Raw genomic sequence first — 23104 nt, 5'->3', positions numbered from 1 at the left:
GTGTACAAAGTGAGTGTGTCCGCAAAGCCAAATCCACACAAAGAAACCCTGTCTCGAAAAAACCAAAACATACAATATAGTAAACCAAAATCAAAGCAAAGCAAAGCAAATAAAGAAAGTCCACAGGGCAGAGCGGCTGCACACCTTTACTGACAGCACTGTGGGAGGCTGATGCAGGTAGACATCTGTGAGTTCCAGCCCAGCCTGGTACAGAAAGTGAGGGAGTCCAGCAAAGCCAAGGCTACACAAAGAAACCCTGTCTCTAAAAAACCAAAAAATGAAAGAAATTAAACCAATATCAAATAAAATAAAACAAAGTAATCCTGGTGGAGCAGCTGCACACCTTTAATGCCAGCACTGGGGGAGGCAGAGGCAGGCAGATTTCTGTGAGTTCAAGCACAGCCTGGTGTACAAAGTGAGTCAAGCAAAGCGAAGGCTACCCAAAGAAAGCCTGTCTCTAAAACACCAAAAAATGAAATAAAGGAAAATAAAACAAAACAAAACAAAATAAAATAAAGTAAAAATAAGTCAGTCAAGCAGAGCGGCTCTACATCTTTAATGCCAGAACTCAGGGAGGCAGAGGCAGCAAGATTTCTGTGAGTTCAAGGCCATCCTGGTGGACAAAGTGAGTCAAGGAAATCCAAGGCCACACAAAGAAACCCAGTCTCTAAAAATAATAAATAAATAAACAAAAATAATAAATATAAAAATAAGTCACCAGGGCGGAGGGCCTGCACACTTTTAATCCCAACACTTGGGGAGGCAGATGCAGGCAGATTTCTGTGAGTTCAAGGACAGCCTGGTGTACAAAGCGAGTGAGTCTAGGAAATCCAAGGATACACAGAGTGTCCCGGTCTCAAAGTAAGCCAAGCAAACAAACAAAAAAGGAAATAAAATAAAATAAAAACAGGTCGGCCAAGCAGAGCAGCTGCACACTTTCAATGCCAGAACTGGGGGAGGCAGAGGCAGGCAGACCTCTGTGACTTTGAGGACAGCCTGGTGTACAAAGTGAGTGTGTCCGCAAAGCCCAAGCCACATAAAGAAACGCTGTCTCGAAAAAGCCAAAAAAGTACAATAAGCTAAACCAAAATAAAATAAAGTAAAATAAAATAAGTCAGCCAGTCGGAGCAGCTGCACACCCTAATCCCAGAACTGGGGGTGGCAGAGACAGGAAGATATATCTGTTACTTTGAGCCCAGCCTGGTGTACAACGTGCGTGAGTCCAGCAAATCCAAGGCCACACAAAGAAACCCTGTCTCCAAAAAACCAAAAAATAAAATGAAATAAAATAAAATAAAGATAAGTCAGCCAGTCGGAGCGGCTGCCCAGCTTTACTCCTAGCACTGGGGGAGACAGATGCAGGCAGATTTCTGTGACTTCGAGGCCAGCCTGGTATACAAAATGAGTGAGTCCAGCAAAGCGAAGGCTACACAGAGAGATCCTGTCTCGAAAAATAACAAAAACATAAAATAAAATAAAATAAAATAACAGAACAAAAAGTCAGCCGGCCGGAGCGGCTGCATACCTTTTATCTCAGCACTGGAGGAGGCAGATGCAGGCAGATCTTTGTGAGTTCAAGGCCAGCCTGGTGTACAAAGTGAGTCCATGAAAGCCAAGGCTACACAGAGAAACCCTGTCTAGAAAAACCAACACATAAATAATAATAATAAAAAAGGACCGAGGACAAAAGTGCAAGTGGTGGTAGTTGTGTAGTTGCTCGAGAAGTCCCTCAGCTGAGAGTGAACCCAGGGCTTTTCTAAATTGGAAGATTCAGCGTCTTTGAGCAAGACACGTTAAACCCTCGAAGATGGCGGAAAAACCCGCGATGTCCTGCTCCTCCCCCACCCCTTGCCCGCTTTTGGTCGTGGACGGAAGGCCTGTCTTCTAAACCGACAGAAGCTTAAAAAGTCACAGAAAAGTCATTCGGAACGAAGGGCACAGCTTGTGGGGTTGAAGGACTGAAGGACGGGGACTAAGGACACTATTCTCTGAGATAGGGCCATGACTAACACAAGGGCATCGGCGGGGGGCCTAAGGAGAGGTTGCGCCATGGCGAACGCGACATTTCCCCAGGAGAAAGTTGTGGAGAAAGCGAGGCTCTTTTTCAGTGGGCATAAATCAAAAATTAAATAAAAGACGGTGTATCTGTGGCAGGGTGTTGTGGGTGTTCTCATTTAAGATAGGTGAATGGTGTGCCTCAATCCTGTGAGGACCGAGGAGACCGAGGACGCCCCCTAGTTCCCTCGTGGAACTCTTGGGAGCAGGGAGGGGGCGCTCTTTTCGGGTGACTAAGAGAAGGAAAATAAAGCTTTAGGGGTTCTAACTGGGGGGCTGGGCGTTCCTCAGTCCCACTCATCTCCTCACCTTGACACTGGCTGAAGCTTGGACCTGTTTCACTGCGCCTGCTGAAGTAGAGGTTGCCTTTGGCTGGGGCGCGGGAGCATCGCGTCTCCCCCCAGCCTCGAAGTGGGTCCTGAGGCTCCGAGGAGGAAGTGAGTCACTAAGAAAAGCAACGTGAAGGAAGAGAGGCTCATGGGGGATGGCGTGCACTACTCTTCTGGCGCCTCCTCTCGTGTGGGGGGAGTGGGCTCCCTCAGTCTCAGAGAAGTCTGGATACTTTGTGGTGCTTTAGGCTGAGTTGGCTGGCACTCTGGCTAGTAAGACTTCAAGACCTCCTCTGAAGCCCAGTGGTGTTGGTGGCGCATGCCTTTAGTCCCAACACCCGGAAGGCAGAGGCAGGTGGATCGCTGTGAGTTCGAGGCCAGCCCGCTCTATAAAGTGAGTCCAGGACAGCCAGGGCGACACAGAGAGAGAGACCCTGTCTCGAAAAAACCACTCTTCTAAGATCCTCATTAAGGAAGTCCGTATGATGGATGAAACATAGCTTCCCTTGGCCTAAGTGCAGGTAACGGGAAATCTCTTGAGTGTACTATTATGATTGGGTGTTCTTACAAATGATCTGGGCCAGCAGGGAGCTGTGGCGCACACTCCTTTAATCCCCGCACCTGGGGAGGCAGAGGCAGGAGGATCCCTGTGAGTTCAAGGCCAGCCTGGTCTACAAAGCGCGTCCAGGACACTCAAAGCTACAAAGAGGAAACCCTGTCTTGGGGGAAAAAAACAAACAAACAAAAGGCACCACAAAACCAAAACATAAAGAAACAAACAAAATCAAACAAAACAACAGCAACAATAAAGGTGGGGCAGGGAAGAGAAATTATCTAGGCTCCACATCATTGCTCATGAATATGGTTTCTTCAAAAAATGGCAAACTCCTGCATACTCTTGTGACCACTGGAGCAAGTCGGTTTCTCAGGATTATTGGCTGATGGGGAAGTTCAAGAGTAAGATGTTGGGCTTGGTGCCGAAAAGTGTCATTCAGGATAAATACTCTATGACCTTTTCCTTTTCTCTATTATGCACACTCCATTTTTGTAAACTCTTTTAAAATATCAATTACTGCAGGAAAATGACAAGTTATCTTGTTAGATACTTTTTTTTCGTGAATATCAAGATATTTTGTTATTATTATCATTATTTTGATTTGGCCCATCAGAAAAAGAGCACCATTTCAAATGAAACAATATTGTCCGGAGGGTCATTACTGAGTTAAACTCTCATCAGATAGAACACGTTTGCATAAAGTGGCTTATGGAATAAATCCAGGCTGAGATAAGAGTAAAGATCTGTGTACACTTTTAAAAAAATACGACAAATTGAATCCAGTTATTGTATTATGTAAATACATTCACACTTTGATGTGTGAGCAGATGAGACCTATACAGAAACTTTTCAAAGAAATTTGTTCACTTTATTTTTTAGTTTAAAATTAATTTGATACCCCATGAGCATTTATGGGGGGGAGGTCCCCCTCAGTCACAGTCACAGGGGAGGGGAGTAAGGGGAAAATGGGAGGGAGGGAGGAATGGGAGGATACAAGGGATGAGATAACCATTGAGATGTAATATGAATAAATTAACAAAGTGTATTTTAAAAAAGGAAAAAAAGAGAACATAATACCATAAGAATTATATTTATGTTGTTTCCACCACTTCATCTCCTTAATCGTGGGAAATAAATTAATATCAACTTGGTTACTCATTTTGTCATGAAAAATGCATTTCTCATTATTTATTCTCCTTATTTAATTTGCTGTTCTCTTTTCCTCTACTATGGATCCAATCACAATACTTTCAGCTAAAATATTTTTTAATAAATCAACTGAAATGTACTTAGAGGCCTTTAGGAGGAGAAAAGATGAATAAAGATCAGTAAATACACTCAACTCTGGCAGTAGTGGAATAACACAACACTAGGTGATTTCTGATTAGTGATGTGTCCCTGCTCCATCCTCCATCACTGTCATAACAACTCAGGAATCTTACGGTTTATGTTTTACCCAACTGACTTTGATAAGCCTTTTTATGCCATCAGCATTTACGGTCCTTAAACCTCACATGTGGAAATGTGTTTTCCTTCTTTATTTTTTTTTAAATTTCATTTATTTATTTATTTATTTACCTATTTATTTATTTTGGTGGCACATGGCATTTAACCCAGGGAAAACTCACATTTATTCCCTAGATACACACAGTTGACAATTTAGAAACTAAGATCCACATAGGGAGAACATATAATATATGTCTTTCTTACTTTGTGTTATACCATACAATGTTTACGAGTCCCATTTTTTGTCCTGCAATTTTAACTTTTCCTTTCTTAATTAAGATGATCAGATTGTGCGTGTGTGTGTGTGTTTGTGTGTGTGTCTGTGTGTGCGCACCCGGGCGCGGGCGCGGGCGCGCGAGCACGCGCACAGGCACAGCGTGCACACGCACAGGCGCAGCGTGTGTGTGTGTGTTCCCTGCATGGGTATCTGCACCATGTGCATGCCTGGTGCCTGTGGAGATCAGAAGAGAGCATTGTATTCCCTGGAACTGGAGTTACAGATGGTTGTGAGCTGCCATGCCGATGCCAGGAATCAAACACGTGTTCTTTGCAAGAGCAGCAAGTGCTTTTAACTCCCGGGCCAACGTTCCAGCTCCAGTAATTTCACTTTATCTATTAATAAAAGTCTGTTGTGTATAATGAGCACATTTTCATTATCCACTTTTTATGTTCATGGATGTCTAAACTAATTCAGTTTCTTTGTTATTGTGAATACAGCAACAATGAATCTGAATGGGCAAGTATCTAGTTAGATGTAGAATCTTTGGGCATATGATTAGGAGTGATGTAACTTGGTCATGTTTTCCAGCATTACTTGTGGGGCCCTTCTAAGTTGCTCAGGCTGATTTTTAACTCACTATGCAACCCAAACAGCCTACAAACTTAAGATGCTATTGACTTAGCCTCCCAAGCAGCTTGAGTTACAGGCCTGCACCACCATTTTCTTAGTTCGTAAGTTGAACATTAATTGCAATGTGGCAGAATTACGAAATAGAGACTTTGAAAGACAATTGTGCTAGTGGAAATCATGTGGGTGGGACTGCCTCAGGATTCTTATAGTGTCCTTATAAGAACAAGCCAGAAAAAAAAACTTTTTACTTTTTCTATTGCCACCATATGAGGACACAGATTTACATTTGTCTGAAAAGGAGATCTCACCAGATACCAATTCTGCCAGCACCTTGATCTTCCATAGCCTCCAGACTATCAAGGAAAATAAAATTGCTTTTAGAGCCACATAGCCTAAGATGTTCTGCTACAAAAGCTCAATCATATCAAACCAATAACGTAAAATCATTAGAATATACGTCCTCTAGAAAATCCTAGTCACAAGGCTGGCAGATGTTTTGTGTTTCAAGAACTTCAGGTGTGACTCTTTCTCTACTCAGGTAATATCACCACCATGTCTGAGATTTTATTTTTTGTAGTCAAAAACCTAATCTGACATAATGCTAACAGAGCCAAAATATGCTCTTACTTTTGAGAAACTCCAGTCGAGAGCACACATAGTCCAGCTGATTTAGTTATGTTACACTACACTGAGATTAGACAAAGATACCACCAATTCTTGCCTATTGGATGCTGAACTTCAACTTTCTCTCTCTAACATTTATCACGTTGAATTTTTACCCTCATTAAGTCAGAGGCAACTCTTCTCAGAGATAAAGACTTTAAGACTAAACTCTTAAACACTAATACTGGGGCACAGGCGTGACCTCAAATGAAGTGAATCGTGCACACAAGAAGCCACACAGCATCAATATCCACAAATGCCCCACCATGTGAAGAGACATGAAGAGAAAATATGAAGAAAGAGATCTCACACAAAGTCCATAATAATGGCACCTTGATCTTGATCTCCTAGCTTCCGTAACTGTGAGAAAATGAATTTCTGCCTTTAAGTCACTCAGCCTGTGGTACTTTTATGGTAGACTAAGCAAGTGAATACTTTATCCTTTACAGAGGTTTATTTCTAGAATATGTCTGATCCTAAACCATTCATAAGAACGTGCTTTAATGACCCACTCCGTCTATGAAGGAGAAATTTTCACAGGACCGTTTTGTGGCAGTCAAAGGCACTGTATTGATCAAACCAGTTGTTGCTCTTTTACCATGGCTGACAGCAGTAGTAAGCATCATCCTAACTTACACCTTTGGGTCACATAGGGATTGTTATTTTTAAAAAAACAAATCAAAACAAAACAACAAACAAACAAACAAACAAACAAAAAGCAAGCAGGATCTAACGGGCAGCAGCATTTATACATCATGGCATAGAAACACTTAATGCCTACGGAAGAATGACTTCTTGTTTCAGCAATTGTCAAGGCTGGTGGGACAGAGAGGCCCAATGCTTAGGAATAAGCAAGAAGAGTTCTTGCTCCTCCAGATAAACATGGTTGTTTATCAGGGAGTACCTACTTGGAAGTAAAGTATAGGGAGGACTTACGCTTAGGCCACTTGCAGTTTCCAATTGTACCAACTGCTCAGCACTGCACAATACCACAGGTTAATTGTAGGCCCTCCTCTACAGGGTGGGTTTCCATTATGTTCTCCTCCAACACTGCTTCTGCATGGCTTCTGCTCACCAGTCTTATGGCCTCACATGGCTCACATGTAATTTACTTCCCGTTGCATCACATGCTGACTTAACACTCACTTAGGTTCTCACTAACTTGTCTGAGAAAAGTTACTGTGCTCCTCGCTGATTTCTTTTCCCATTTTCGTGTAACCCATAGGGATCATCTTAACATTTGCCTCATATTATTTCAGTTTCTAGATGCTGAAATTATATGAGAAGAAATGGAATGTTTTCCTCATCGTCCCTCATATGGGATGATACCATCCCTACAGAACGAGAAGTAAATGTTTGGGACCAGATGAACATTGAACAAGAATGTCCTCAACCAATTATAATAGTCTTAGCATGTCACATTATACATCATTTAGTTTTATATAACACAAAATGAAGAGAAATAATGTCATGAGGAGAAAAAGATTGCCCCATCTCCTCCGAGTGGTGGCAGAGCTTGTTCTGTTGACTCGAGTGGATCAGAGTCTGATGTAGACAGGGAGCTTACTGCTAATGTGAATGGTAGCTAGAAATGTAAAACAAGAGGATTCTGACTCATACACAGACAGTGTTCATCAAATCATTTAGAGGATGAAATATTTGAAGTCTAAGACACGGGAAATGTTGTTTTCCCTCCTTTTCTTCACACACACACACACACACACACACACACACACACACACACATATATATATATGAAGCTGCTAACCTGCACTCCTGGTTCACTCAAATAATTAAGTTCCATTCCTTCTCAAGTCTCTGATGGAGTTGAAGACCAGATAGTTTAGTCTTGGAGTTAGCCTCAGCCATTAAGGGGTTAAGATGTTTCTAGGTCTAGATAGATGTTTTAATTTGACAGAGATGAGGTATGATGGATATTGATTCTCATTCAGAGTTTTGGAATCACCAAGATAGGAAAGACGTTTTATTCAAGGCTGCCAAATACAATTAACCAAAACACTGTGAATGTAACATTCTTATAATCCCTGATTGTTTCATGGTTCTTCTTGCTGTATGTAATTTTTTATTTATGTGTAATACTCTGAGTCTTTATATATCTGACAAGTAAGTATACCTTCTTTATAAATTACCCGGGATCAAGCACACTCCTAGAGCAGTACTTACAGGCTGTGTGCTGCCACGTGTTAAAATTCCCCAGCCCTTCCAGACATTGGTGGTGCATGTCTTTCATCCCAGCACTCAGATCTCTTTGAGTTCAAGGGGAGCTTGGTCTACATGGTGAGTTCCAGGAGAGCGGGGATTGTTACCTGGGGAAACACTGTGTCAAACGAAATAAAACAAACAAAAATTTCCTTAGTACTGAAAGAGAGGATGCCTTAGGAAATAAAGGATTTCCGAAGAATGACTTTTACCTCAGACAGAGCCTGTGTGTGTCACCTTTCCATATGTAATCAGTGCTTGGTAAGGACACATTAGAAAAGTTATTCCCCAGTCTCTTGGCAGTCACAGTTAGTCCTACACACTGCTAAAGCATCATTCTCACTTTTGTGATATACTGGCTCCAGCAAGATAGACATAAGATTTACAGACATACAGGCACAGTAAGTGGCCAACCAACCGTGTGGGAGATGCTCACTGGAGCCTTGAGCTTTAGAAGTAAAGAAACTGGGGGAGATATGTCCCAGAAAGGATGGATTGGAGAGGTTCTGGAACCCTGTAAACATCAAGACTCCTGAAAACTATCATTATGATAGTAAATGATAACTAAAAGTGAAGTCAAAATGTATCTTTGGAGATTTTACAACCAATATTTCTTTCTAAACAGAATGCCTCATGTTGAGGGCTCCCTCCACAGAATTGTTTTTCTCAGCAATGTTACTGTGTGACATAAAGGAAAGGGGAGAAAGCTTCATTGCTTATTGCTTTACCTCTTATTTCTTTTTCTCTTTACTTTTGTTCTACCTCAAATTTTGGGTAGCACAATCAATAAGGGTAGAAAAAATAGACAACTTTGTCCTTATTGATTTTATTTTATTTTCCTTTTTTAATTTTTTCTTTTTTTATTGAAAAATGAAATCATTCGTAATAATCTCATTTGCTATCCCATCCCATGCATCCTCCCATTCCTCCCTCCCTCCCATTTTCACCCCATTCCCCTTCCCTATGACTATGACTTAGGGGGGCCGCCTCTCCCTGAATATGGTGCTAGGGTATCAAGTCTCTTCTTGGTAGTCTGCTATCCTTCCTCCGAGTGCCATTGGGCCTCCCTATCAAGGGGGCATGTCCAAATATGGGGCACCAGAGTTCGTGTGAAAGTCAGTCCCCAGTCTCCACTCAAGTGTGAAGAATGTTCTGTCCCTTGGCTAGATCTGGGTAGGGGTTTGATGATGACTGCACGTATTGTCCGTGGTCGGTGCCATAGATCGAGCAGAATCCCTGTGCCCAGGTCTGCCCATCATAGTGTTCTTGTAGGTTTCTAGGACCCTCTGGATGCATCTATTTCCCTATCTCCTCTATTTCTCTCATCTAGAGTCCCAATAGGATGCCCTCACCTCTATCCCACTTTCCCGGTAAATGAAGACTTTCATGAGACCTGCCCCTTGGGCTAGGGTCCATTTCTAGTTCAATCCATTAGTCGACAAATTTCGGGAGTTCCTTGTTTTAATAGCTTAGTAGTATTCCATAGTGTAAACTTACCACAGTTTCTTTATCCATTCTTCTACTGAGGGACACTTAGGCTTTTTTCCATGTTCTGGCTATTATGAATAAGGCCGCTATGAACATGGTTGAGCATATGTCCCTGTGGTACGCTGTAGCATCTTCTGGGTGTATTCCAAAGAGTGGAATAGCTGCGTCTTGAGGAAGCCCTATTCTCAGTTTTCTGAGACAGCGCCAGACAGATTTCCAAAGTGGCTGTACTAGTCTGCATTTACATCAGCAATGAAGGAGGGTTCCTCTTTCTCCACATCCTCGACAGCATGTGGTGTCGCTTGAATTTTTGATTTTAGCCTTATTGATTTTAAAACTGAAATGCTTTTAGCGTTCCCTAAATCCACACGATATTGTCTATGTATCACTTGTGATACATAGGTTTTATGTTGAAACATGCTCCTTCTATACCCAGTTTCTTCTATACATGCATCATGAAAAGACACAGCAGTTTTCAAGGCCTTTCAGTTGTGGAGAGTATTACTCTTCAATCTGTTTATGTTCCGTACTATGATTATGGATGTGCATTATTAGTACTGTTCAGTAGTATGTGTATTCTGTGGATATAAAGTTTCTAAAGGCCATTTGTTCGATACTGTAACTGAACTCTGATGTTTCTTTGTGAAGTTTTTCTAACATTTATTGTGTTGGGGCCTTATGTGCTTTTATCTCCAAGAGTGCTCCGTGAACTTGGGTGCCCGAGAAGTCAGTGCATATTTATTTGAAATTCTTACACTTTCTTTCTGGATCATACCCTTTTACAATAGGTAACAAGCTTACACACACACACACACACACACACACACACACACACACACACACACTTGAATGTGGTTTAAAATCCACAGTCAACTCATCCCACATTCTTGTAGATTTCCTTTTCTAGGAATATCAGTTTGCATCATTTCATCATCCATCCATATGTATATTGGCTGCTGACAACAACAGATAGTCTGAAAATATCCTTATTGGATGACCCAGACCATCTACACTATGGATGATTAGTGAACTGTATGGATTACGATGGATTACGTCCCACCCTTCGCTGGTTTTCCTCTATTGATTTCAAGTACACTAGATTGCTTACTTTCTTCATTTATATTACAAGTTTGATATTTTACTGAATTAATATTCAAGGGTTTTCTAATTCTCATTTGGTATCCACTGTCCAATAAGGTTTACTTAGTTACTTAGTCAGACACTGATGAGTTTTATTCTTCTCTTTCTTGCTCTTCCCTGTCTTCTATACCACTGGCCTGGTAGTCATGAATTGTTTTTATTTTATTCTGCTCTTTTTATCCTGAATCATAACAGTGTTAAGAATTACTATATTGCACGAATATTTTCTTCCACAATTCGTGAGGCATCATTTCTTTCTAACTGCTAATAACACTGTGGTTTTTGATGTCTTAGTTGATGTTCCAATTTCATGATTTCCCTTCCTGAGTTGGATTTTCTGTCTCAACTTTCAGTAATCTTCCTTGGTTCTGTTATTTTGGTAGTTTAACTGTAACATCACGTAGTGTGACATCCTAGTCGTGTCTATTTGGTGTTCTTAATGCTTCCTGTGGAAATTATATATATATACCCATATTTGAGAAAAATTTTCTGCTGTTGTCTGACTGAACGTTCCTTATCCTTTTAACCTAGTGCCTCCAATGCTTCACCCAGAAGTATTATTCACTCATTTGATCTTTTACTCATGCCTCAAACATCTTTATATATTAGACACCTTTATTTACTAAAATATTTAAAACATGATTTATTTATTTGTTTTCGTTATACCTATTTGAATCTGACACACCCTATCCCCAAGTAGAGCTACAGTGCAACAGACCAATTTGTGTTATATTTTGAATGTTTCATGTACACATGTTTTGCTCAGTGGTTTATCAGAACACCAACCTGAGGAAATTCTTTCCTGGCACTTTAAATATACCCACAAACACATAGGAAGGAAGCTCACAGGGACTAATGGAAAACCTGTACCGCTAGTTTGCTAAATTGATGTGGTAGCAAACTGCTTTTTAAATACTTATCTCTATATCCATAGATTAAACCAACTCTCAGCCCTCATTAGAGAAGCTTCTTTTTGCTGTGGACAGCAGTTAATACAGAAACTCTCAATTTGTCCAAGTGTAGGGAACAAATCTCTGTGGAATACTCAGCTCCGAATGGAACATCTATGCCACACTATGCTGCCCTCAAAAAGAAACATTGACGAGGGGGCAATATGATTGGCAGAGCCAGAAGACATGGAGAAGTGCTGTGAGATGCCGTCTTCTGGCCATGACATGTCATTGGACACAAGCCCTCATTACAGCTATGGCTACCTGCATAAGGCCCCCACAAGGTCAAGCCCATTAATATACCAGCATGGATGGGAGAGCAGATCATTAGGACCTACCCTTAGCAAAGGAACTACTGGTAGCTTACAGCTCCTGAGGGAGAAAATTGTCCTCCTTTAAGGCACTGGATCCTGGTGGGTTGACCAGTGTATGTCCTTCCATCATGAACATTTGGGTATCACTGTGCTGTGATTCAGCACATGATTAAAATAAGAAAAGAACATGAGATAGAAGGCATGGTGAGGGCAGTCCAGAGGAACTTGGAGAAGGGTGTCAGGGATGGATACGATCAAAAGACATTGTACACCTGTATGAAAATTTCAAAAATTATTGTAAAATAGTTAAAAAAGGAAAAGAGCCATTTTTTAAGAAGAGAGAAAAATGAACAAAATAAACCAGAAGGGAAGGTCCTGACTGAAGGAGGGGGGACCAGAAGGAGCACAAATCATAGGAACAGGGAAGAAAGGTGAAGCACCAGAATCAACAAAAATTTGTAAAAAACATTCAATCATTAAACCCAGTACTTTGTATTCCACCTTTTAAGGACATCTAAAAAAGTCAAAATAAACCAGATAATGGTACAAAATATATAAATTACCGGGGCCATAACTTTGGTTCTAATTTTTTTTTTAATCACTCACACTCACATCCCTTCACTTCTCACAGCTCAAGTAGACGTTCGGCCTTTGGAATGACTTCTCTCAGTATTACAAAATGGCTCCCAATTTAATAAGGAGGTTTTAGTAGTTAACACAAACCAATAAAGATAAAAAAACCACAACAAATAAATAAAAATCAAGTTCTTGCTCTCAGGATTCGCTTTCTTAGGGGCCTGCTCCTTCCAGGCCCATGGTACCTACAAGTGAACAGGATGCAGGAGATGGTTATTCTGCCTACAGGAGCTCTCTGGACCATTCCAACATCCTTTTTCTGAGACTTCCTGGGTACACAATCCTTATACTCTTACCTGCAGGTGGCTCTTCACAGCATGTTCCTTTGGAGGCTTCCCTCTGTTCTCAGTGGTGAGACAGCCCCTGCCTTATACCTCTGGTTGACAACAACCCTGCTCTATGGTGGTATTTCTTTCCACAGATGGACATCATCTTTGTGTGGTAGTTTACACCACACATTATGCCTCCCTCATTCTTCACATGGTGCACCCGCTATTTTCTCTTTTTTATTATTTGCTTTTTGAACATCCATTTCACTAGATTATTTTCAAAGGTATGGGTTGATTTTAAGAAATTTTTGATTTTTAATTCTCACTATGTTTCAAGTGCGAAAATACGATTTTGATGAAATAAACTTGGAAGCTTGGATTCTATTGTTTTAACCTGAAACAGGGTAAAGTGCTTAAAGGGCTATGGACGTAAGCATGTTTTAATCATATGATGATATTCAATCTCCATATTGAGATTAATTTACCTTTAATAAATAGGTGAATAAACTTTCTTTTGCTTGCCTCTCCTCTCTTTTCCCCTCGTCTCATTTCTCTTGGTTGTGCCCCTCACATCCTGTTTTCCTTCTCACTTTTCCCTTTTTTCCTCTTCCCTCTCCACCTACTCCATCTCATTCAAGGCAGTAAGGTTACGCCCAACTCCTCAGGAACTGAATCTGTAGCCACCTTGACCTTGTACTTCGGAGGCTTCCAAACTGTGATAATTAAACATCTTTTAGGCGATGCCCTGCATCTCCATGAATGATACTTTATGAGAGCAGCAGCATAGACCTCCAGGATTTTGTCCTTCAACTCTCTGGCACTCCATCTGAGTGTGTACCCTTACTTAATACTTCCATTTTTCCAACTATCCTCCCATTCAAGAAAAATAAAAATTATGCCCCATGGGACTTGCTCATCCACAAATGCCCAAACTGCTTTGATTAGAATATTTCCACGTTATCACTCGCATTAGACAAACAACCTCAGGTAGAACAACCCTGATAGAGCTCACTGGAAGACCAACAGTGCCAGGTAACCAGGGCCCAGAAGGGCCTATGGAGTCTGAAGTACCAGCCAAGAACCATGCATGGACTGGACCTAGACCCCCTACACAGACTTAGCCTATAGGCAGCTCAAGATTCATGTGGGTCCTCTGGTTACGGTAGTGGGGACTTTTTCTGACATAGACTTTGTTGCCTGCTTTTGGGTCATTACCCCCTGGTGGGACTGCCTTGTCAGGACGCAGGGGAAGAGGACCAACTCAGTCCTGATGCAACTTGATTACCTGGGTTGTGGATGGGGGACTCCCCTTTTCTGAGGAATAGGGAAGGGAGGAGGGAGAAGAGAGGGTGGGCCTTGGAGCAGAGGAGTGAGGGGGGCTAAAACCAGGATGTACAGTGAAGAAAGAAAAAGAAAGAAAGAGAGAAAGAAAGAAAGAAAGAGAAGAGAAGACAATGATAATAAAAGAGAAGAAATGAAAAGAAAAATATTCTCCTAGGGTATGATGGCGCACTCCTGTTATCTCATTCTTCAGGGGGAAAGAGGCAGGCATATCTCTGTGAGTTACAGGACAGCCCTGTCTACAAAAAACCCTATCTGGGAAAAGAAAGAAAGCAAAAGAAACGGGTCTGGAGAGATGGCTCAGAGGTTACGAGCGCTGACTGCTCTTCAAAGGGCCCTGAGTTCAATTCCCAGCAACCACACGGTAGCTCACAACCATCTATAACGAGATCTGATGCCCTCTTCAGATGAGCAGGTGTACATGCAGGCAGAGCACTGTATACATAATAAATAGATTAATCTTTAAAAAAGAAAAACACCCTCACCCTCACTCCCTTTTCACATTATCATATCTTAGAAAGAGCAACTCATATCTTATTGGTGTTACTTCTGTTCATATGCTCAAAATTCTGTTAAAAAGACCTTTGTCTTTAAATATCTCAATACCACCACAGGGATTGGCAATGAGGATGTGCTCCGTGTACGTAAGCTGAAAATTAGTCGAGAAATACAAAGTCAAATTCATCAACCTAATTTTTCTAGACTCTTGCATAGCTAGGTGCAAAAGTAGTATTACCCTAATCATGTTCAAAAGAGACGGAATACAGCTACAGAAACAGAGGCTCCAGTATTCTCCCCCACGTCAGTGTACAAGCACATTATTGGCGCGTCTAAGAATATAAGAATCCAGCTTCTGCTCACGCTTCTCCTCACAGACGCTGACAGGCACCTTCCTGGGACGTTGTTTGTGAGCCCCTAACTAGCAGACTTCTCGGCACCAGAGCAGCTCAACTAGAAAGTAAGCTTACATATATCAAAGGGATGTCACATCTTACTCCTCACTCCCATCTGTCCTTCTTGCTGGACAACGGGGAGCAGGGATGCAGGGCTTCACTCTGAACTTCTCCCACTTATCAAAATGTGTAAGAAAAGGATACATCTCCCACCACACAAACTCTGATTCCCTTTAGAGACCTCACCATGCAGGGTACCTGAACCCTTCTCAGAGCCCATGCCCTGCTTTCGCCCTGCTATCTGCGTGACCATGCATTAATAATTCTTCTAATACACCTCTTAGTGCCCAGGAATCTGTGTGAGTGTTGTCATGAGCAACACAGCCCCATCCAAAACCTAACAAGTACTTGTTTTTTTTTTTCCTTTCTTTGGTTTTGAATTTTTTTCTTTTTTCTTTTTGTGTTTTAGGGGGAAAATCATTTGTCGTGCTCCATTTCATATGTAGATGATGGGGGAAAGCTTCAGGTGTCAACAACAGTGGGAGAAGCCACCTGACACAATTGACTATTTCCTCCCCCAGGTTATGTTTGGTCATGGTCTTCATCAATGCAGCAGAACAGTAACTAATATACCACTGAAAGGCGCTTTCATTTTAAGGTCAAGTAGACAGAGTTTCCTCCAAGGGTGCGTTATTGCTGTGAGCAGGTTCTTACCAGGATCACTCACATTCTCAACCCTGGTACTCATGCCCATGAATGTAATGGCAGGGTTAGGACCCAGAATAAAGAAGGGGATTGCTGACTAATGGGAAGGTTTACAATGAGCCTTGTAGAGAGGGCTTCAAATGTGTCAAAGCAACCGCTTGGCAAAAATGTCCTCAGTTCTGCCACTGAAAGAAATCCGCCCCACAATGGGCAAGTTTAGATGCAGGCAGAAGCCATGGCCAAACTCTGCCAAGACAGCGTGAGCAAGTCCTCAATAGTTCCTGCCTCACAAATATGTCTGTCACATATATTGGGCTAGAAGGCTGAAGATGATGCTTTAAGAAACCTCATTTGAACACACTTTAAAGATAGAGAAATTGGCTCGAGCCGCCCATTCTGAGAGACAGACAAGTGTCTTCTTGGAACCTCTTCTCAAGAGATTGTCATCCATTATCTCAGAAAACCCCTGCACTTCACAGTGTGGCTTGTGCAGTGTCTTCATCTGTACTGGGATAGACACACGGACTCTGGTCATTTCTATCCCCAGCAAGATTTCATGCTGGTACACTCAAAATCCAAGCGGGCCTTTCTGGCGTGTTTCCTGTTCTAGCTTCGCCTTTAAAGGCTGGGATGCACTCTGTGGTCACTGTTCTTCAATTCACACTGCTTCAGGGTCCCCACCTTCCTCTTCTGAGCATCTGGCCTTGCTCATCACTCCCACAACCTCAGGCAAACCACCATGCAGCAGCTTCACTTAAATTACCTGCTGTGGACAGAACGGAAATCCCCTAAGGCTCTAAATGATCGCAATCAGACATCTCATAGCAGCACTGAATCAGAAACCTGCTCTTCCTACTCTTTCTCTTGCATTCCCCACTTATCTTAGAGAATTCTACCCTGTTCCTTATATGTAGCTACTGCTAAATTCTAAGTTCCTGTGGGCAGTGGGTGGATCTTTGTTGTCATCGACAATAATGTTGGTGGAGAGGAGCTACCAAAGGGCTAATGACCAATGATTGACGGGGGAAAATAATGAAAAGGCAGGGAGATTGGATATGAAGCTTAATGTATCAGTTTATTTTCTTACAGAGTTTACTAAAGTAATAAAACCAACTTTACTTCGGTTAAAATTACAAACTCAAGGCAAAGACAACAGAGACATGGATGACTTGACCACTTGACTTTGTTTCACCAACTGTAGCACATCGCATTCTATCACACTCTTTCCCATGCCTTGTTTTCTTAGACTTACTGAGATGATACCGGTGGAGAAGGTTTTACAATCCATTTAAAACCCCAAACATCTTATTCTTAAACTTGACAGAGAGCAAGAAGTTTTGCAGACATGAGGTCAAAAAGTATACATGAAACAAAGCAATCTTCACTTACGGGGATGCCAGCAATGTAACGAGGAAAGAGGGGTACTTTTCCCATGCATAACAAGAAGAAGATACACTCTTTGTGCATTCCCTCCCACCCCTAAACAACCCACTACTCAGAAGACTGCCTGCTCTTCAGCACAGTGGCAACTATCCCCAGGGGCTAGCTAAGTGTGGGAGGAGCTGCTAGCGTGGGCATGGGAGAGAGTCCTGGCAACACGGTAACGACCAGCCTCACGTCTCCTTGCTGCTCTCTCAGCCCAGTTACTCAGAGCCTCCTCATACTGTTGAGGATAGTAACCAGGAATGGCATCTTTGATCTTAGCTAAAACATCCAGGACTTTTGCCTTGGTGGTTGCATTACGGGCTCTGGGACCCCACAGGAACTCATAGCTTGGGGGATCACTGCCAGGCACCTGGCGGTACTCCACATAATTTTGCTCAACTAGCTCTTTGGTGAGGAACCTCCGGGGCTCCCCAAAGACTAAGTGCCTCCTCCCAGGATATATCCCCTGCATATGGAGGAACTCCCAGACCTCCTGCTCACTGGCATGGTTGCCTTTCATGAGGATCATACCCAGGAGGGTCAGTATGAGACCTGTCTTTGGTAATTCTTTCCTGCCACCCACATTTGCCCCGGGGGGGATGGGTAACTTGCTAACAAGGACATAGGAGGGAATGTTAGGGTTGTCAACCTTCAGCTCCAGACCATAGACCACCTCCAGCTGACAGGTGGCTTTCTCCAGGATCCAGGTGAAGTGAGGCTTGTACTTCCTGCTGATCAGCTTCAGCATATCTGCCTGCACAGGCTGCTCATCCTCCTGGTACTTCTCCAGCATGTAGTGGAATACCTTGCTGGCCTGCCTGGATATGGGATCTGTGCGTGCAGACTGGATGGCGTCTGCTATAGTGGAGACATTTGAGCGTCTCTCATCGACACCTGAAACAGAAGCCTGAGCGCCAGCCTCACCAACGGGGTGGGGCACAGGTAATACAGGAGTGCCCTGGGATGTGGCCTCCTGCGACCCCCGAGGAGGGCACACATCAGGGGAGCTGGAGGCATCTCCCTGGCCAGGAGACATGGCTGCTTCTTCCTCCTGAGCAGTGGGCTGAGCACCCTGGGTTTTCTGGCTCTCTGCACGCATCTGCTGCCTTTTGGCCCGCGAGCGGCTCTTGCTCTTGTTGCCCCTAGGCATGATGCTCTGGCTAACAGACAGGAGTGCTGGAAAGGAAAGGGGAGAGAGAATGGCACTATGTCAGCATCTTTAGGTAGGGAGCAATGTCCCTTTAAAGAGGGCCTCCCCGCCCCCCTCCAGCTGCATTTCTCCTGGCACCTTTCTGGATTCAAACTGTGTTCCTCTTCTCTTCTTCAGTCCACTCCCTGAGAAATCTGTGGAGAGAATCAAGAGTGTGTTAGGTCACTGCCTGTTAACCCCAGACATAGCTTACTAGGGTAAAAGAAGTGCTCCCAAAGGGACCCATTTTATTCCCCACTTCTAGAGAAACCTATGAGGGGAGATTGAAACAATGTTTGTCCTCAAAGTCTGACACCATTCAGTGGAAACCAAATATGCCCATGCTTTTGCAAGCCCCGCCCCGCCCGCCCTCGGGCCCTCCCCTCGCCCCGCCCTGCCCGCCCTCGCACCCTCCCCAATGCCCCAGGCCCCGGTTCCTTCCCAGAAATACTATCCACTTATTTCCCACCTCCTTATTCTCCAAACGACAATGTAGTGTAGTATCTTAACTCTTAGGCCCGCCAGACCCATGACCCACGTATGCCGCACGGGGGAACAATTACGTGAACCCAAACCCACACACAGCATGGAGTCTTCTATTTTTACAATTCGCCTCTCCCTACACCCATAGAGATCTCATCTTTCCATTTTTTTTTCCTGTGAGGCTCCCAAGCTCTAATATAGACCTTTTACTCCCGAAGAACAAGGAACAATGATGAAAATTGGGCCTAACTGTCATACTCAGGAATTCTGTGGAAAAGTGTGGGACGAGGCGGTTGCTGGTGCAGGGTGAGGTGTGAATTTAGGAATCTATAGTGGGAATGGCAGTTTAAACTCTGGTCCTCACTCAAAGGACCTTCACCAGGGAAAGAATCTCACCTGAGGAAAGGCCACACTTCTCAGATCAAGGCCAGGTCACAGAGGCAACGGCCTAGGACAGGCTCCGGACAGGCTTCGGGAGAAGAGGAAGTTGAGGTATTGCACTTCCGCCCCCCCCCCCCGCACCCTCCCCTCGCCCCCTGGCTCCGCCCTGCTGCTGCCCTGGCCAGGGTCCCCGCCCCCGCCCCCGCCTCTGTCCCCGCCCTCTCCCCCAGCCTCTGCCCTCCATGCCCTGCCTCAGCCCTCACTGGGCTCTTGGTCCTCTAAAAGTACACCATGGGGATAACTAATCTGTTGTGTTTTGTTATAAAGGAAGGGAATTCCCAGGGAACACACAAAAATTATTTTTGTTGACTTTGAGTGGAACTGGGACTTTACCCTTTGATGTGGACTAGTGGGTCTCAGACAAAAGATCTAATTTTCTTTTCTTTCTTTCTTTCTTTCTTTTTCTTTCTTTCTTTCTTTCTTTCTTTCTTTCTTTCTTTCTTTCTTTCTTTCTTTCTTTCTTTTTTTTTTTTTCGAGACAGGGTTTCTCTGTTTAGCCCTGGCTGTCCTGGTCTCGTTTTTTAGATGAAGCGGCCTTGAACTCACAGTGATCTGCCTGCTTCTGCCTCCCGAGTGCTGGGATTAAATGTGTGCGCGACCACACTCGGGTTAAGTGACCATTTTTTTAAGGATTGCTGCGTTTTGAGCTTGGGGGACTCACGGTTTCAGGTTGTCAGTTTGAACTCACAATATTCCCCAAGGCACTAGAGACGGCTCTCAACTGTCGCTGTGCTCGCTTCACGCCAAGCGGAAGGCAAGATCTTGTACTTCCTCTCCCCTCAGTTTTTATCTGTTCCTGGTCCTCTGAATGCAACTCCATGGGAGGAACCGTTCCAGTCCCCTTTTGTTCCGGTTCAGAGCAGTTCCTAGAAACCCCACGTAAATTGTGTTTCTTGACTTTGCACATGGCAAGAATGTTTCCATCTTGATCTTATCCAATGCGCCACCAACCAAAGATCTCATTTCCATTAGTCTTGAGAAGGAAGTAAAGTGGAACAATTCTGATGCCAGAACCCGGGCCCATAACTTCACCATAAAGTATAACTAAGGTTCTTTGGGGTTTATTTTCTTTCCTTAGTCCTCTGAATCTTTATAATTTGTCTCTTTTGCTTTCCATTCACATCCAATTTTAAAACCTTGGGCTTGGGTCTCTGTATGTAACAGTCTGGCTGGAGTTTACTTTGTAGCCCAGGCTAGAATCAGTCTGAGGGCTCTCCTATACCAGTTTTCCCAGTGTTGAGACTATAGGCATTCACCACCAGGTCTGGCTTCTTCCATATTTTTAATGTCTAATAGTTGGTTTGTTTTCCCTTTTGAGACAAGATGTAGTTGAGACTACTCTAGAACTAGATAAGTAATCTAGAGATTCGTTTAATTCATAATCCAGTTATCACAACATTATTTCAACTCAGGGGATTATTAATAATACTTCCTCATTTTGTTTAGGACATCGACTATACTATTCAACAACAATGAACAACTTTCATCACTAAGTTTCACTAAGGTTAAAAAATACCTATAACTTTGAAACATGGCCTACATACAACGACAGCTGTAGCTCTGACCTGGGCTCATTTCCTCACTTTCTTTGAGGTGAAGAAAGGAGCAGAATCTTGTCACTGACCTTGAAAAAATTTTTCTGGACCTACTTCAGTTTTGTTACTTTTAGTGTAAGCTCTTCAGATGCCCAAGGATTCATAGAAAATGTGTACTCTCTTGAAAGAGCTCTGGTATTGCAGAATGTTTTTACTGGAGCAGCTTTTTGATGATGAGATCTACATTATATGCATGAATGCTCAGATTTCCTCACCAGTGATGTAGGTGCCCTGTACACAGTTCAAACTGAGGAAAGTAATCAGAACACAACTCTGGAAACCTCTGCCATTGCTTTAATTCCTAACATAAGGTTAAGGCAGTATTCTATCAAAGGCAATGAAGAGATACTAATGTCAAAATACTTCAAGTTAAGATCAGTGATCAGCTCCATGTGGGACAGATTCTCCATTGGATTGCAAGCAGCCCTTATATTATTTGTTGGCATTTTACACATGTGTATCTTCATGAAGAGGTTTTTAGTTTAGTTTAGTTTTACTTTTATAGAAAATAGATTTTTTTCCTCAGATAATATACCCTGATTATGGCTTTCTCTCCTGCTATTCCAACCAGTTCCTCCCCAACCCCCTTCCTATCCAGATCCACTCCTTTTCCCTCCCTCATTTTAAAAGAACATGCTTCTAAGAGGTAATGATAAAGTCTAACCAAAAAAATATGAGATAAAACAAAAACTATCATACTGAAGTTGGATAAGACAAACCAATAGAAGGAAAGGAGCCCAATAGATGGCATAAAAAGAGAAGTCCCAACTGACCATCTCTTGTCACCAAATGAAGTTTCTAGTAAGAGGATTGGGTTCTCAAAGGGTTCCCCAACTCTGTCATAAATGCTCAGTCACAAAGAGACTCACTAATTAAAACTCTCAAGAATGCCATAAAAATACTAAATTAGAACTGATTTTATATATATATATATATATATATATATATACACACATGCAGAGGACCTGGTAGAGATGCATGCAGGCCTGGTGTATGCTACTTCAGACTCTGTGAGTTCATATGAAATTTGACCACGTTGATTTGGAGGACCCTATTTTCTTGATCCCCCTCTGGATCCTGCATTCCTTCAGAAAGTCCTCTTTCATGGGGTTCCCTGAGCTCTGAGGGAAAGGATTTAATGGAAACATCACATTTAGGGCAGACGGTTCCAAAATCTCTCACTCTCTGCATAACATCTGCTGTGTGGCTCTGTATTACTTTCCATCTACTTCAGGAGGAAGCTTCTCTGATGACGGCCGAATAAGGCACTTACTTATCTATGAGTATAGCAGGATATTATTGGGAGTGACTTTATCACTACAGTTTTTTTTTCATTTTTAGATCAGTATTATCTGATTTTACCCTAAGTTTTATGGCTATCTAGTCTCAGGGTCTTGGTTGGCAAAGCAGTTTCAGGTATGGGTTCCATCTTATGGAGTGAGATTTAAGTCAAATAAGATATTACTTGGCTACTCCCACAGCTTTGTGCCACATTGTCCTTGCATATCGTACAGTCACGGCATCATTGTATATCAAAGCATTTGAGACTGAGTTGGGGACCCCTTTGACAGCTCAGTTGGGTACAACACAATCTTGGTACTAGAAACTCTATTGGTGACAAGAGATGGTCAGTTGGGACTCCATCTTCCCCACTGTTTAACAATTTCATTTAGATCCCCCGTGTGTGTGTGTGTGTGTGTGTGTGTGTGTGTGTGTGTGTGTGTATGTGTGTGTGTATGTGTGTGTGTGTTTGTGTGTGTAAGCCTCTGCTATAATTAAGTTTCCGTATTAACCCTCAAATTGCCCTTAATTTTATCTGTCTCTCCCCATATTCCCTGCTCCCACTCCATTCCCTCTCCCCACTTGAGCTTCCCATTCCACCTACCCAATCCATCCGCATTATCTATTCTATGTCCATTTTCTAATGAAATCTATCTGTACCCTCTAGCCCGTCCTCTCTGGATCTATGGAGTGTAGATTGACCATCATTCATTTACTATCTGATATACATATATGAGTGAATACATACTATATTTATTTTTTGAGGTCTGGGTTA

At 42.7% G+C, this 23104-nt stretch overlaps 1 protein-coding gene across 1 annotated transcript in view; it reads right to left on the bottom strand.

The window, feature by feature from the left end:
* Positions 1–19491, bottom strand: part of LOC311601239 (melanoma-associated antigen E1-like) — a 47466-nt gene extending 27975 nt beyond the window's left edge. Inside the window, exons 1-4 of the mRNA XM_084788628.1 lie at positions 19409–19491; positions 18629–18684; positions 17463–18516; positions 2365–2500 (exon numbers count right to left, since the gene is read on the bottom strand). Of these exons, the coding sequence (XP_084644754.1) occupies positions 2365–2500; positions 17463–18490 (1164 nt within the window). The 5' untranslated portion in view covers positions 18491–18516; positions 18629–18684; positions 19409–19491. The remainder of the gene's footprint in view (positions 1–2364; positions 2501–17462; positions 18517–18628; positions 18685–19408) is intronic.
* Between the last annotated feature and the right edge of the window lie 3613 nt (positions 19492–23104).

This window comes from Acomys minous (genome assembly GCF_964271855.1).
Source record: "Acomys minous genome assembly, chromosome: 7".
NCBI lineage: Eukaryota > Metazoa > Chordata > Mammalia > Rodentia > Muridae > Acomys > Acomys minous.
Note: the sequence above shows the minus strand (reverse complement) of the source record. Positions and strands in the feature narration are given on the sequence as shown.